At 44.1% G+C, this 14,680-nt stretch overlaps 2 protein-coding genes across 8 annotated transcripts in view; both read left to right on the forward strand.

Annotated features, from left to right (window-relative positions):
- The window catches only part of eml1 (EMAP like 1), a 48,352-nt gene extending 46,373 nt beyond the window's left edge, over positions 1-1,979 (forward strand). For all 6 annotated transcript variants that reach the window (XM_062397186.1, XM_062397183.1, XM_062397185.1 and 3 more), the window contains one exon: positions 36-1,979. In XM_062397186.1, the coding sequence (XP_062253170.1) occupies positions 36-161 (126 nt within the window). In that variant the 3' untranslated portion in view covers positions 162-1,979. The remainder of the gene's footprint in view (positions 1-35) is intronic.
- Positions 1,980-3,039: 1,060 nt separating this feature from the next.
- evla (Enah/Vasp-like a) overlaps positions 3,040-14,680 on the forward strand; it is a 35,594-nt gene continuing 23,953 nt past the window's right edge. The window contains exon 1 of one of the 2 annotated variants that reach the window (XM_062397641.1): positions 3,040-3,417. In XM_062397641.1, the coding sequence (XP_062253625.1) occupies positions 3,413-3,417 (5 nt within the window). In that variant the 5' untranslated portion in view covers positions 3,040-3,412. Of the gene's footprint in view, positions 3,418-7,251; positions 7,486-14,680 lie in introns of those variants that run through there. The other variant, XM_062397640.1, reaches the window with a different exon arrangement.

Genomic DNA, 14,680 nt, shown 5'->3' on the forward strand with positions numbered 1-14,680 from the left:
AGAAGGAAACTTAAGTCCTTTTCTTTTCTCGTCAGGCTCCCAGCCATGTGTACGGTGGCCACAGCAGCCACGTGACCAATGTGACCTTCCTGTTTGACGACAGCTACCTGGTGTCGACCGGAGGGAAGGACATGAGCGTGATGCAATGGAGGATAGTCTGAGTGCACGGACTGAAAGAGATACTGTCAATTTAACTGCTGCTGGGGCCTGAAATCCAGCCGAACCAAACTGAACTGCACTAAACTGAACCGAACCAAACTTGAATTAACTCAGATGCTAAAAAAGAAGTGGATTTGACTGAGCTGAGGCGACAGAAGAGGAACTGGAACGTCCCGCTCCCCCGTCACAAATGAGATGAACTGGTAGAGACATAATGAACGGTTACTCCAGATTTAAAATCCTGAATATTTCTCCTCTCTCTTCATTCACACTACATGTAAAAGTAAAAAGAAAAGATCTGTCACGCACTGTAGCCAAGTCCCCAATGACACGAAGCAAATCAAACGGATCAAATCCAACTAAACAAAACCAAAGGCATTGACTTCCTGACTGCATTTGTACAACTGGGCTTAACTGTTCTTTCACTGTATCGTGCACACTCCTGCTCCAGATGATGAGTGACTTTGTTTCTGAGCCTTTCCAGGATGAATATCATTGAGCTGAAGATACGACAGCATCTGGTCAAAAACTGTACAAAAAGAGAACGAACGTGGTGATTTTCTAACGATTAAACTTTTATTTTATTTTGTATTTAACAACTCAGGAAAGCACCAGTGAAGCAGGATCCTTCCCTGTTATTAACACTGACATATCAGAGCGAGCCTCTGGCAGCCCTAAAAACATTTCACTAAATTGTTCACAGAGATAACAACCACGGTTCTTATCTGATTCAACTGGTTGTTTGGATTAATTTGCATCCATTAATTGTGTTTTAATATCACCTATACAGTGAATTTAGAGGACATGAATAGTTCCCAGAAAGGAGAATAATATAGATGAAGTGATGTCTTTTTCCAGTATTGGGAGCTATTATTCTCAGAAGATGAGTAATAACATTAATTAAATTCAAAATACCCATTTTCACCCTTTTCAACAAGGTTTACTGAACATTTCCCAGATGTTTGTGCTTCCTGGTCTTAAAAAACAGACACTTTTCCCAATATTTATTAATCATGTTGCAAATCCATCACTGTCAATATCAGTTCCTTTGAGTTTTCATTCCCCAAACCCTGGTTCGGCCCATGATGATTAGATATAGAGAATGATCTGATATGAGCAGAATGTGTGTGAATATACATGATTTGAAACTGTTTCCAGTTTTTCGCGTGGAGCTGCTGAGGTTTAAGGAGAATCACGTGATGGGTTTTTCAATGACGTGAAGCCTTGTTCAAATCTGTGTCGCTCTGCAGATCAGTTTGTGAAGGATGAAGACGAGACCATCGCACTGTATCTGTTTATGTCTGACGTGCTCCTCAGGTGTGCAGTCACATGCGATGTGTTTTCATTTCACTGAACCCTCTTGGATGTGTTTCTTTTTCTATATTTCACTGCTTCCGCCTGAGAAACACACAAATACTCCTGTTATCACCATTTATCACTTACTGGAGTTTTTCTCAAACCAGTGTCAGCTCTCAACCGTCCACTCCGACCCATGGTGCGGTACGAGTGCGTCACATTCCTCATCTCACGGTCAACAGAAACCTAAATGACTCACATGCTGCAGGACTCACATTAGTGATTTTAATGGGGTGAGGCAGATTTTTTTGTGTGACCATAATTGCCACTGATATGAGCTTTTGAAGTCTGGTTGTTGAACTTGTGTCATCAGGCAAAACCACTAAGAATCTTAACTGCAATGATGAAAGTCACCACTCTACAGAGTGAATGTAACAGGGTTTGTTTTACCACTAAACACTCGGGGCTGCAGGACCATTGGACACTTAACATTTTGTCTGAGAGTAAACGCAACATGAAATACCCACAGATGCTCTGTCTCGTATTTACCACTTTGTGATTTGTTTATGGTGTTTTCCTTCATTTTCTGTCATACTTTGCATTTGTGTGTTTGTCTGTTAGTTAGTTAGCAGGATTATGCAAGAACTCCTGGATGGATTTCCATGAAACCCAGTGGAAAAATGTGGTTTGGGTCATGAAAAGAAAATAAATCAAACAATCCACTTTAGGAGGCTGATCCAGGAAAGAAAATCTTTCACTTTCTTTAATATTGAGAGATTTTCCACTTTTTTGTTGATTTCTCAGCGAATAATTCATGGATCTTGAAAAAGAAAAATGTCTGGCTTGTTTATAGCAGAGCTTTTTTCATGCTTCCACTTAGTTTGTGTAAGAGCAACTTGAGAGACATATCTTAGAAAGATGTTAGAACATCAAATATATTTTCACAATGTCCACACAGAATACCCAAAAATCATATTTTTAATTGATGAATCCAGAAATTGTTCACACATCCATGAATCACTGGTTTAGGCAGCTTATATTTATGGGTCTGAGCAATTTGGTGCAGTCAAATTAATAATCTGGATGTATTGAATTTTAAGGTGATTTCATTTTACCCCTGAAACTGCAATGGTGTTTTGAACACTTCTCCCACCCCTCTATCAGCGTAGCGGTGAGTAGGCCATGAGTGAATATTCTTTTTTTCTGGAGAACTATCCCTTTCAGTTGTCATAAAAACTCACGCCTCCGTAGAGAAGACCTGCTCTGGAAGTATTTAAATATAAAAGATGCCAGTTCTAGGAATTCTACAGCAAACAATTCATACAGTTAAAAATAAACACACATCACGTGGAGTATTCGATATTCCATTTCTGCCAATAGATCCCCTTCACCTAAATCTCAAACTCTGGACCTGGAGGGATTTTCAGGCCTAGACATATCAATGTGGGTTGTGGGGCGGCGTAAGGGAGCCTGCGTGTACGCGTCTTCACCGCAGGTGGGCAGCATTGAGCCGGTCTACTCCCCCCCTCCCCTCCCCTCCTCCAACCACACGCCGTCTGGTCGGTCCCCCCCTCAAACCTCCTCCACCTCCACAACACTCCGGATGGGAATGAGCGGTGGCCTGAGGGAGGCGGCGGCCGACGACCACCACCACCAGCAGCACCAGCACCGTTCACCGACTTCTACCGAGGCCGAGCCCCGGCTTAGCATGGACCCGAGGAGGCAGAAAACAGCAGGAGGACCGCAGAGACAGAGGAGCACAAAGCGGAGCCGCGACACCGCTTAGCGTGCCCGAGACACACCGCCCCCCCCCTTAGCTAACCGCACACAACACACAGGAGGAGACGAGACGGAAGCCGCCGAGTCGAGACTCTCACGCCGCCTCCGAGGACACTAAACGCGGACTGTGGGTCCGTCCCCACCCGCCTCGTCGGTGCCACCGGCAGCGTAGGAGAAAATGAGGTAAGCGGCGGCACCATGCGCTCGGTTTGACGCGTCATGACAGATGCGCACCGACACTGCGCCCCCGGCCCCTCTCCCTTCATCCCTTCATCCCTCCATCTTACTCCATTACACAACACACACCCTCGTGTATATATAGAGGAACCGCAGCGTGTTGCACCGCGGTTTTGTCCTTGTGTGATGGGGGCAGTATTCCGGGGCCCACCCATCCACCCGTCGCCGGGCCTCCGCTTCCTCCGCTTTATGTTCCTCAGACACTTCTTCTCCATCTGTCGCTGGACCCGCCCATTGTGTCGGGTGCGGTGATTTAACTACTGTTGTCATGGAAACGGCAGCATCTCACCCTTAAAGAGGGCACCAGGTGAAAAACAAAGATGTGTGTGTGTGTGTTTCAGAGTGTGTGTCCCCCCCCCCTGGATGAGGGAGGAGGAGGAAGGGGGGTGATTATTCTGGTGGTTGCCAGGCAAGTTATCAGACCCCCCCCCCCCCTCCTCAGCCCTAACCCCCTCCTCACACACTCCTACGTCAGCCGGCTCCATGACGGATCCACACACGCACGTTCCGCCTATAGAAACTGTCTCATGGTAAAATCCTAATTCTGTCGCACCAGTGTGTATTCATGTGCCTGTGTGTATTTTCAGCTCGATCCCGGCTCGCCCTGCTGAGGATCTTCTCCTCCTGCACACTCCCTGTGCTCTGCTCTATTTATGAAACAAGCCTTTCTATATTTCTCCCTGTAGTTTGACTCGTGCAGAGCTGCACCGTTCGGTTTGGTGGCCTCAGATCCACTCTGACAGCTCGGCTCCGATACGGTGCTCTCTCTCCCCCTCCCGCTCTCTCTGTCTCAGTCTCTCTCTCTCTTTCTTTGCTTTTACTGTAGCTACCGCTGTTTGACTGCAAGTGTGAGAGCTCTTCTTTGTGTGTAGTTTGTGCTACAGGCCTCAGAGAAGAAATGGAGATGGAGACAGAGACATAAGACAGAAAACCATGGGTTCTCACTTCTAGAATTTTTCCAAATCAGGGCCATTAAAGTGTGTGTGGGGGGGCAGTCTACACAGAGGGGCCAATCCTGTAATTCCTAATTCAGTAAAGAAATCAGTCAGTGTTTACTGTTTGCTCTATAGCTTTATTTAACACATCATTAACTATATAAGCACAGTGTTCTTCCAAAAAGTTCAGAACATACAAATTCTTATCAAATTGTCATATTTATTGTGAGTTAGTATTGTTAGTTGGTGACTAGTTTACTATAAAACATAGACTGACAGGACAGGGGCCAGTCATGTTTCAGCTGGGGCCTGTTTTCTGTTAATGCCTGTGTGAGACGTCTCATCGCGTATGATCCAGATAATTCTCCCCTAACCTCAGACGGTCAACATATAAAATTCATATCTTCCAGTCCAGTTGGATGAATGTGTGGCTGCGTGTGCTGCTCGCGACCCGTCTGTCTTTGCCAGAGGCCGATCTGTTCTTTAAATCTCCACAAAGCAACAACACAGTGACCTGGCTCCTCTTCTTCTTCTGCACTGTAAAGAAAAGAAGAAGAAGATTCAGTTCAATGGGATCATTTGTTCTGCATCACGGATTCCTTTGTGGCGTTTATGTAAGCGTGCCCAATGCACATGCATTTATGTACGTGCGTGTCCAAGCACGTGCACGTGAGAAAGTGTGGAGTAGTGAGTGTAGTTATTTTTAGTCTACATTTGTGTGTGTGTGTGTGTGTGTGTGTGTGTGTGTGTGTGTGTGTGTGTGTGTGTGTGTGTGTGTGTGTGTGTGTGTGTGTGTGTGTGTGTGTGTGTGTGTGTGTGTGTGTGTGTGTGTGTGTGTGTGTGTGTGTGTGTGTGATGGAGAGAGGTTGTGTGGCTGCACACAGTGGTTAGAGAAAGCAGCGGGGCGTCGGTCCTGAGGATTTCTGAAGAGCTCGTTGTGGTGACTCATCACTGAGGAAAGGTAGAATGAGCGAGTGCAGCCAGCGGAAGGTAAAACGCTGAGTTATGCATCTTCCTGGAGGCTGCAACTGATCAGAGAGCAGCTCCACGTGAGCCTGCGTCACCACAGCACACAAATCCTCCAGGGCTCCATTGACTGCGATAATATAACACTTCAGCCTGTTTCAGAGAAGTTTACGACTAACGACACCACTGACAGTGTTTCCTTCAGTGTTTTGCAGACCCAGCGGCCTGTTTGACCTAAGCCCCCCCACCCCCCCTTGGAACCAAGCATTGTGGAATTTTGGACATATTTTTTAAACTACAGCTACTGTGAGGCGGCTTGTTGGGAAACATTGATTAAGCCCTGAATGGACATGGTCTGAGTTCAATGTTCTTTACCCTCATTGTGCTTTAGTGAGAGTTACAGAGTTGAGCTTGTGACACCATTGTTGGGCTGAATGTCACTGGAATTGACTTTTCAGATCCCTTTAGTACCTAGTGACAAATCTAGTAATTCTTTGGACTAGCAAATGGTTCATTTAAACTGGTGTGCATTGAACTCTCTGATCTGATATCGAAGCGTTGCAGCTATGGCAGCTGAGAAGGTTATTCTTAAAATCTCCTCGGCAGAATAATAACAATATGCTTGAAGTTGCAGTCCCTGATTTTGTTTGCTGTCTGGAATAATATCTTCAATTAATGCAAATACCAAGCAGCAGCTTCGTCTAAGGTCCTTTAGACTTTAAACTCCAGCATTTTTTAAAGTCAACTATCCAATCGTTTTAACGCTTCTGAAAATAACACAAACACAAACCCTTTTATGCACACACACACATTCTTACTGTAATCTGGTCATTTTCTGGCAGATCACAAGCATCACACACAGGCTTTATGTCATTTGAGATGTGACGATTAATCTACATCGTGCGTCCTTTGGCTTTGCGGAGGTCAAACAGGCCGAATCAGATCAGATGACCCTGCCACATATATGCACTCAGAGAGGCATTCTTTTTATTCCTCTCAGCTTTCACTCTGCATGCTTTTATGCAGCATCCTACACTTTAATCTCACTTTAACAGTATAACCCTAACCCTTTTGAAATTTAGTTCTCAGATACATACATTGTCTTCTGCAGCTTTACAAGCCACCATTTCACATCAAATACAAAAATGCACTGTTTTAAAGGAGAAGATAATCTTTTATTTCTCTGACCTTCGAGGCCCTGTTTGGAAACCCAGGGTCGGTTGCATGCACTATTTTCAAAACCCACAAAGCATACTAATCTTTCTGTGCACTAGATTGCTCTTTGTTTGTTTCCCACACCTCGGCTCGCTGCGGCAAAGAAGCTTAATAGTTTAAGTTAGTTTGCTTCGGGCCAGATGGACCACCGGTGGACAAATTCTGATAAAACCTCGTGGAAAAGGCAAATGTTGCACGAGATGAAGCAAAACCTTTGTTGCTGGGATATGTTTTTTTTTTACTGGAGTTTTTCTGAATGAATGAACTGAGGCAATTTCCGTGTTTTTCCACTCTTTAGTTAATTGGTGATTCAGGGTTATGGCTTTTTTTATTCCATTAATTTACTGTAGAATGTATTTAAAGCTTCACCCTGGTGTTTCAGGATTTTACACGCTGTAGAAAGGCGGGTGTAGCAGCGATCCTGTTTCCACATAGGCTACCATGTAATTTCCATCCAGTGGAAATGATTCCTTGGAGGTTGAAAGACGGCGCTGGAATCGTTGAGGCAGAGCGAGGTGACTGGTCGGCTGCAGTCACATGTTCTCCCTATCTCTCTCTCCCCCTCTCTCTCTCTCTTGCATTCCCTCACTCTCTTGCAACACTACTCATCCCCTCTCCCTCACTCCTTTCCCTCCTCTTCCTCTCAGACGCGCTGTATATGTCTGCTCTGCTGGCGTAGTGGATCTTTTAAACATTGAAACAGGATGTGAAGAACGAGGGGGGAGAAAAGAAAGAGGTTTGAGTCTGTTTCAGCATGTGCACCGCTCTCTCTCCTCTCAGGCTGACACTTCCCCCTCTCCTCCATAATCTCTCCCCTTTATACCTCCGTTCATCCTTCGCTTGAGGACTTCGCTGTCTTCTTCTTCTTCAGCGACATGTATTCCCTGGACGATTTTGGGTAAGGCTCCAATTCATCATCACATCGTCCTCTGGCTCTCTCTGTGTATCTGAGCTTCGGAGTTGTTTGAGTAGAGCTGTGGTAATGATGTTGCTCCCTCTCTCTCCGTCTCTCTCTGTCTTGTGTTTCTGTTTAAAGCCTGGCTCGGCTTTCCGACCACAGAATCTGTGTGGTTTCCCAAACGGCTTTTTCAGGACTGTTTAGCCGCTGGAAAAGCAGCATTACTCTCTCCCTTGTATCCCTCAGCCATATTGTTCCAGCTTTACATGCTGCTGAATCATGCTCGAGGTGGAAAGAGAGAGAGAGAGAACGAGGGGGGAAAAGGGAAAAGGAAAAGTCTCCTCGAGGAGTTGCTGACTTTCTCTTGTCCGTCTCCTCGTTTCCACCCCTCTGTCTGTGTTTTCTCTGCAGCCAGCTGTTAGTCTGATTGGTTACCCTTCAGCAGTCTGTCACTGGCTCACTTCTTATTTTCCTGTGAAGAGGGAATGAGTTCCTCGCCGACTGTCAGTGCGTCCTCTCAGCTGCTCAGGCTCGTTCCCAAGACGGATCCCATCTGACACCGTTGCTGTTGTGTGTGCGTGTGTGCGTGAGAAAGAAAGACAGGAAGAAAGGGATAGAGTGCGCTAATCTCCGAAAGGCTGAATGAGTGGGACTATCAAAAGCCAGATGATGGAAGGATAGAGAGTGGGTCTCTGTGTACTATGGCCCCAGCAGATTACTGTGGGATGTGGCGATTTGTTTGAGCTCAGATACAGATGTGGCACCGGAGAGATAAAGTCAGAGGTTTTACCCTTGACCGTGCATACTGGAGTAATCTACTGTAAAGTACAGCACGTGAGAGGGAAAACCTCTCTCACAGTATGTTCATTATTCATGAGACGCTGCTCACATTCAGTCTACAGGTTTGTGTAGCTCCACGATGACTCTGAGATCACAGAATTGCATGAAACGAGGACAGGGTAATGTTCATTGTGTCATCTTCCTTCTCCCGGTGTGTGTGTGTGTGTGAGAGTGATATATATCCTCTGACGTGTCTACTCCAAGTAGAAACGGCGTTCCCCTTTAAGGATCAGGATTAGTGACAGGAGAGGGACCGCAGAGCAGAGCGCTGAGGAAGGTGGAGTGAGGAGGAGGAGGAGGAGAGGTGGGGGAGGGGCGACGGCGAACGGGTGGGGGAGTCGCCAACATTATTGTACTGTATGTGACAATTAGCCTGAGGGCCGACTGGCGTCCTATGATGTACGTGATGAATAAGTGATGCCCTTATGGGGGTCAGTGTTCTGATCTGGGAGGATTCATTGCTGCTTGTTGTAGAGATGTTACTGAATGATCTCCTGATATTAAAATGTTGACTCCTTATCAACTTCTCCTCATAGATACATGTTATTAATCTAATGATAGTGTTCATCAGTGTCAAAGTAGTTCTGCAATATGAAACCAGACTACACTTCCCTTGCTTTAGATGCTTTTGGTTTGAACCTATTTTACTGCTGTGGGTGATAGTGATGAACATGTTCGGTTTATATAAAGGACTCAAAAGTAAAAACAGAGGAAGATGAGACAAGGCTTAATAAACAGATTATCATCTAACAGCAGGTATAGCAGGTTGATATAAGCTGTCTTCAGACATGAACTCCAGAAAATTAGGTCTGGACTATATCTGGGGTTCGCCGCTCACATCTAGAGAACGCAGCAGGAGATTGTCGGGGTCAGATGCGTTCACCACAGCAGTAAAATGTCCAGTGGGGGTTCCTGAGTAGAGCATACAGGAGCCAGGACATGATGTAGAAATAAGGCTGTGGAAATCACAATGTCTTTGTTGTCGGCACATCCACATCCAATTTCCGCACATTTTCCTGCTCTAGTGTCACATGTGCTCACTCGGATATTTGCGTTCTCAATCTCACAAACAACCCCTCTAGAAACTTTCAGGGAAATGTCCAGACCACAGGGCTTGTCTGAAAGCAAGTTATGAATTTTTTTGTTTTTTGCTCTGTAAATCACTGATACAAACTTGCTCTTGCGGTTGCGTACATTTTATTTTTTTAATTTAGTGGTATTTATGTCTGGACATAGTTCAGATCCTTTGAAATGTTATTTTCTTTGGTTTATTGTTTCATTTAGTTTGTATTACTCATGTCTGTCCAATTTGTTATAGTCATTGTATTTTCACCCTTGATCAAAATTGATATACAATAGAAGTGTTAAATAACTGAATGAATATCAGTTATTCATGTTTTAGCCGTCTGTTTTACAAGCATTCATCGCTGCCTGGGGACATGATGGAAGCATTTCACCATCACATGTTGGATGCTGGATGTGATCACTTGCCCTGCAGCAGTTTACTGTTGCTTGTTATTAATTTTATAAATGTTAGAGAGCAGGCGGCGTCCCCTCCTCAGGGCACGGCAGAGCCTAATCTGTCCCAGATCAAGCTAGTTTGCATTTGCCCGGGCCTGCCACACAAAGGTCCAGCCACAGACGGGCCAATCGAAAATCAGCCTGGCACAGGCGGCAACTGAGAGAACCCTCCCCCGAAAAACAAGTGCTCCGGTTCAACCAATCCCTGCAGAGAGTGACCCTCGTTTAACCAATCACAAGTGGCATTTGTTGATGCCTAGTGCCCGGTCTCTTCCCCCCTGCGGTGTGATCGTGTGTCATTTGTGTTGCTTGCTGCTGTCAGTGCGGCATATGAGGTCAGCTATTAGAGCGTAGGCCAGCGAACCAGAGAGGTCAAAGTTCAAAGAGTAACATGCTGTCATACTCACACACGAGCACTGTTAGTGTGTGTGTGTGTGTGTGTGTGTGTGTGTGTGTGTGTGTGTGTGTGTGTGTGTGTGTGTGCGTGTGCGTGTGTGTGTGCGTGTACTTGTTCCAGCATGAACACAGACTTTGTCAGGAGATATGAGTTGTGGTTAGATGAAGGTGATGGTTGGGCATGAACTGGTCTTGGTTGACTTGATTATAACCGGAATGATAATGGATTTTAGACAATTATTAATATTGAGCTGGAGCCAATCCCAGCTCACATTGGGCGAGAGGCGGGTCATACCCTGGACAGGTCGCTAGTGTATCGCAGGGCTGAAATACAGAGACAAACAGCCATTCACACTCACAATCACACAGTCACTTTTGTTTTGTATTAAAGAATAGCGATAAACTAAAGTGCATTTTACAGTTGGGAAAATTAACTTGTCACCATGGACACACTGTTTCTGAACTACCTCAAACACATTGAGGCATTCTGTACTTTAATTTCTTATTACTCATCAGCCGCCATTATTCGCCAATACCAATATATTTACTGTCAGCTCATATCAGGAGATTTATCGGTTTAGCTGTAGTGTAAATACATCTGGAACACATACTCCCCCCGGCCAAAGATCAGACCGATGCCAGAACACCCCTCCCTCCTCTCTGTGTGTCACACTCTGATCGAGTGTTGGACTTGTTCAATCGCTCAGTGGGTTTTAATAGACATTTAGCACGCACCCCTCTCCCACTTAATCAGTGTTTTACATGTTGCTGTACATTCACACGCTACATCTGTCCTGAGGTGGATAGCGTCCCAATCGATAGGCACTGACCCAATTATGGACCACTGGTAGTTAATTCAGCCACCGCTTAATACTGGGGGGCTATGGCAACAGACAAATGGAGTCAAGAGGAAGAGGAGGGGGGTAACAGCGACAGTAAGCCCATCACCCCCCACCACACTCGGACACACACACACACACACATGCACTCAGTAAACTGTAGTGTTGAGGGGGGTGAAGCTGGTTGAGACGGATATGAGGTAATCTCCCCTGGGTGAACAGTATGACAATAGCACAGAGGTTCATTGGCATACACACACACACACACACATACACACACTCATCTGTAATGCGGCCAGACAACAGGCTGGTCAATGACTTCATCTCTGCCAGTCTGTCCGTCACTCATCTCTTTGTGGATCATCACAGTGGAAGCAGCAGCAGCACAAGAATTCAGATCTGCCCTTTGTTCTTGTTTCAACTTTAAGTGGACGTTTTCTTGTTTGTTTTTTTTTCGTGTGGCCGTCACTCTGTAGGAGGATTAAATGCCTTGTTATGACTTATTGTTTTAAGGTAATGGAGAAGCACACAAGGGAGTTAGTGTCATAGATTGTTGCTGCTGCTGTTTTTGTTTTTTTGTCGTTTGCCAAAATGGATGTACATCGGCTCCAAGTGCTGCGTTACTGCCTCCCCCAGAGTGTCAGTGACTCAGGACTGTTTTACAGCCACATTGCTGCCAGGTCTGTACCGACACTTTGTATGTCTGTGTGTCTGTGTGTGTGTGTGCTTGTGATCATTTTTTTCTTTAATCAAGTAGATGCTGAGCGTTGGCAAGTAAATTGAAATGCAAATATGTTTGGCTGAATGAAACAGAGATTGTTGGAATTCATATTTTACATGTGTCTATATTGGATGTGTGCAAAGAAAGGGTTGTAAAAACAGCACAGACGGACAAATCTATGCCTGCTGTTATTTTTAATCAGAGCTAAAATACTAATCTGTAATCTTAATCTGGTCTCAACATACTGTTGTTTGGACACAGAAAATAGAGATTTGGTGCAGGATTTTCCATACAAATATTTAACAAACCTGTTTCTTGTGGATAAAAGTGGTTTGAGGAAGTTTGGAATATGATCTGTTTTGATGATCCCCTTGTTTGTGTTCTCTCCTCCCGCCTGGTCGCATCTTTTCATTTAGAACCAGCCTTACAGTCAGATGCAGCTCAGTTTGTGAACACTACAGAGAAAATCTTCTTTATTCTAAACACTCAGCAGCCTCACATAGAGCCTCTCTGAATAGCAGGGCTCTGTAAGGGCTTCAAACATAGATAATTCACAGCAGTATTATGGCTTCTGGCTAAAAATGCAACCTTTTGGACCAGTGCCCTTTTTTTTCTCTCTCTCTCTCTCTCTCTCTCTCTCTCTCTCTCTCTCTCTCTCTCTCTCTCTCTCTCTCTCTCTCTCTCTCTCTCTCTGTCTTCTGCTGGGAGAGGGGAGGAGGATGGAGAGAAGAGAGGGAGAGAAGGGAGGCCGGTTTTCTCGCTGTCCCATGTGAGAATTGTAGGATCAATCAGTTGTTACGAGGGAGAGGAAGAAGAGCAGGAAGAGGTTGATTTCAAAATAATGGACAATGAGGTTTGATGTATAGTGTACAGCAGCTGCTTAAACCTGGTCTGTATCATTTAATATGTTGTTCACAAGGACCTGCCAAGCAATTACAGTGAGATAGTAGCAGGTCGATGTGGCCAAAATTAAAATCAAGATAATAATGTTGATGACAGTCGATATCAATAATTGTATTATTATTATTATTATTGATTTTACGTTCAGAGACTGACATTTGCTCCTTAGTTTTGCTTCTAAACTCCTTATGAGCATAGAAGAGATCAATTATGTGTTATACATTCTCATTTATATATTTAATACTCATTAAATTGATATTTAAGTAAGTTATAGTGCAATAATTATGATATATTTTTTGCATTCTTTGCTGATAGCTGAGATGAATAAAAAAATTACACTTAATTTAATCATAGCATAAATTTTCTATAGATCTTTCTAAAGGTATAAGAATATCTCAAAAATGTTGTCTTAAACATATATTTTTTATTTTGTAATACAGCACGATTGCAATGTAATATCGTATAAAGATTTATATAGATTTAGTCTAATATGTTTATACATACGTGGCTGACCCTCATACTTAATGTTGGCTTGTAGAATGAAATGGACTAGTTTCTCATTGATGTGAGTTTGTTTGGTGCCAGTATAGAGCTTAGAGGCCTTCCCACATCATTCATACATATATTCACATGCACTGCAGTGAATTGTAATCCATGCACATTACACAGTCAGGAGAATTCAGAATATAGGTCATTCATTCATTCCCACTGTTCTTTGTGTGAACTAAAAGTAGCAGCGCTGCAAACCGATGCATCACGGCTTGAGATTGAGCTTTTTGCACACAACAACAACCGGGTCGTTCAGCTAAGAACATAAGCACATTAATGTGGTTTGCATTAATACCATTAAGACCGCAGTACGACAGTATAACTCCACCACCACCACCCATTTGGGGCTTAATTGCCGCCCACTCTGCATTACTGTACTTTGTGCATCTCTAGGGTGGGGGTTACATAAACACACTGTGATCACAATCTGCACAACTTGATGGGTCAGGGACTCTGAGGCTTGACACAGTGTATGTAGATTATGAGAATCTGAACTGAGCTGTGTGCCACTGCAGTGTCTAATAGTCCTTTTGTATTTAACATGCAGTAAGAGGTTTGGTTTTAGCTTTTTTTGTATTGTAACTTTAAATCCCCCCCCAAAAAATGCTAGCCTATATGGGGCCTTAGCACAATTTGATTTGAGGCGGTGGTCTAGTGGCAGAATCTTGGACTATGGGCAGAGGTCTCTAGTTCGTCTCTGGTTCGACTCCACGGAGAGACAACAAAAGACGAACCTGGATTTATCTGTCCAAAAATCCAAGAGTCTCCCTACCCTGTCTAGTGCCCCTGAGCAAGGCACCTTACTCCCCCAACATCTGCTCACCTAGTATCATGGTCGCTCACTGCTCTGTGTGTCCTGCACCAGATGGGTCAAAAGCAGAAGTAAAATTTCCCTACCTGCATGAGTGTGCCTTTGCATGTCTGTGCATTTGTTTGGGACTAATAAATGCATCTTAATCTTAATCTCTCTTAATCGTAATGGGGCCGCCAATAGTACTAATCATCGTCAATGATTAATTATTCACACAAAGTATATCTAACACAACCATTGTCATTTTTATTAGTTGTAGCTGTGTTGTTTATACCAATGCCAGCCTTTATGTGTCTGTGGTTTTTAATCTTAAAGGGATAGTACACTTTAGGGTAAACAGAGTTACTCCTAAAGTGTTATGTGGACTCAAACATTTCTCCCACCCCTCCATCGGCATCATGGTGAGTTGATAATGAGTGAATTTACATTTTACTATCCCTTTAATGAGTATGTACACATGGACAAACATGACTTCTGTCAGACAGATGGCGAAAAATAAATAGTGTTGATCCTAAATTACCAAATCAGCCTTTTATTACTTTGATGGCACAAGCAATTACTCACGCTCTACCCACAGTCATAAAAGACATAAAAGTAGATTAAAATGACCCTTTTTAA

The sequence above is a fragment of the Platichthys flesus genome, chromosome 10 (assembly GCF_949316205.1).
Source record: "Platichthys flesus chromosome 10, fPlaFle2.1, whole genome shotgun sequence".
In the NCBI taxonomy this organism is placed as follows: domain Eukaryota; kingdom Metazoa; phylum Chordata; class Actinopteri; order Pleuronectiformes; family Pleuronectidae; genus Platichthys; species Platichthys flesus.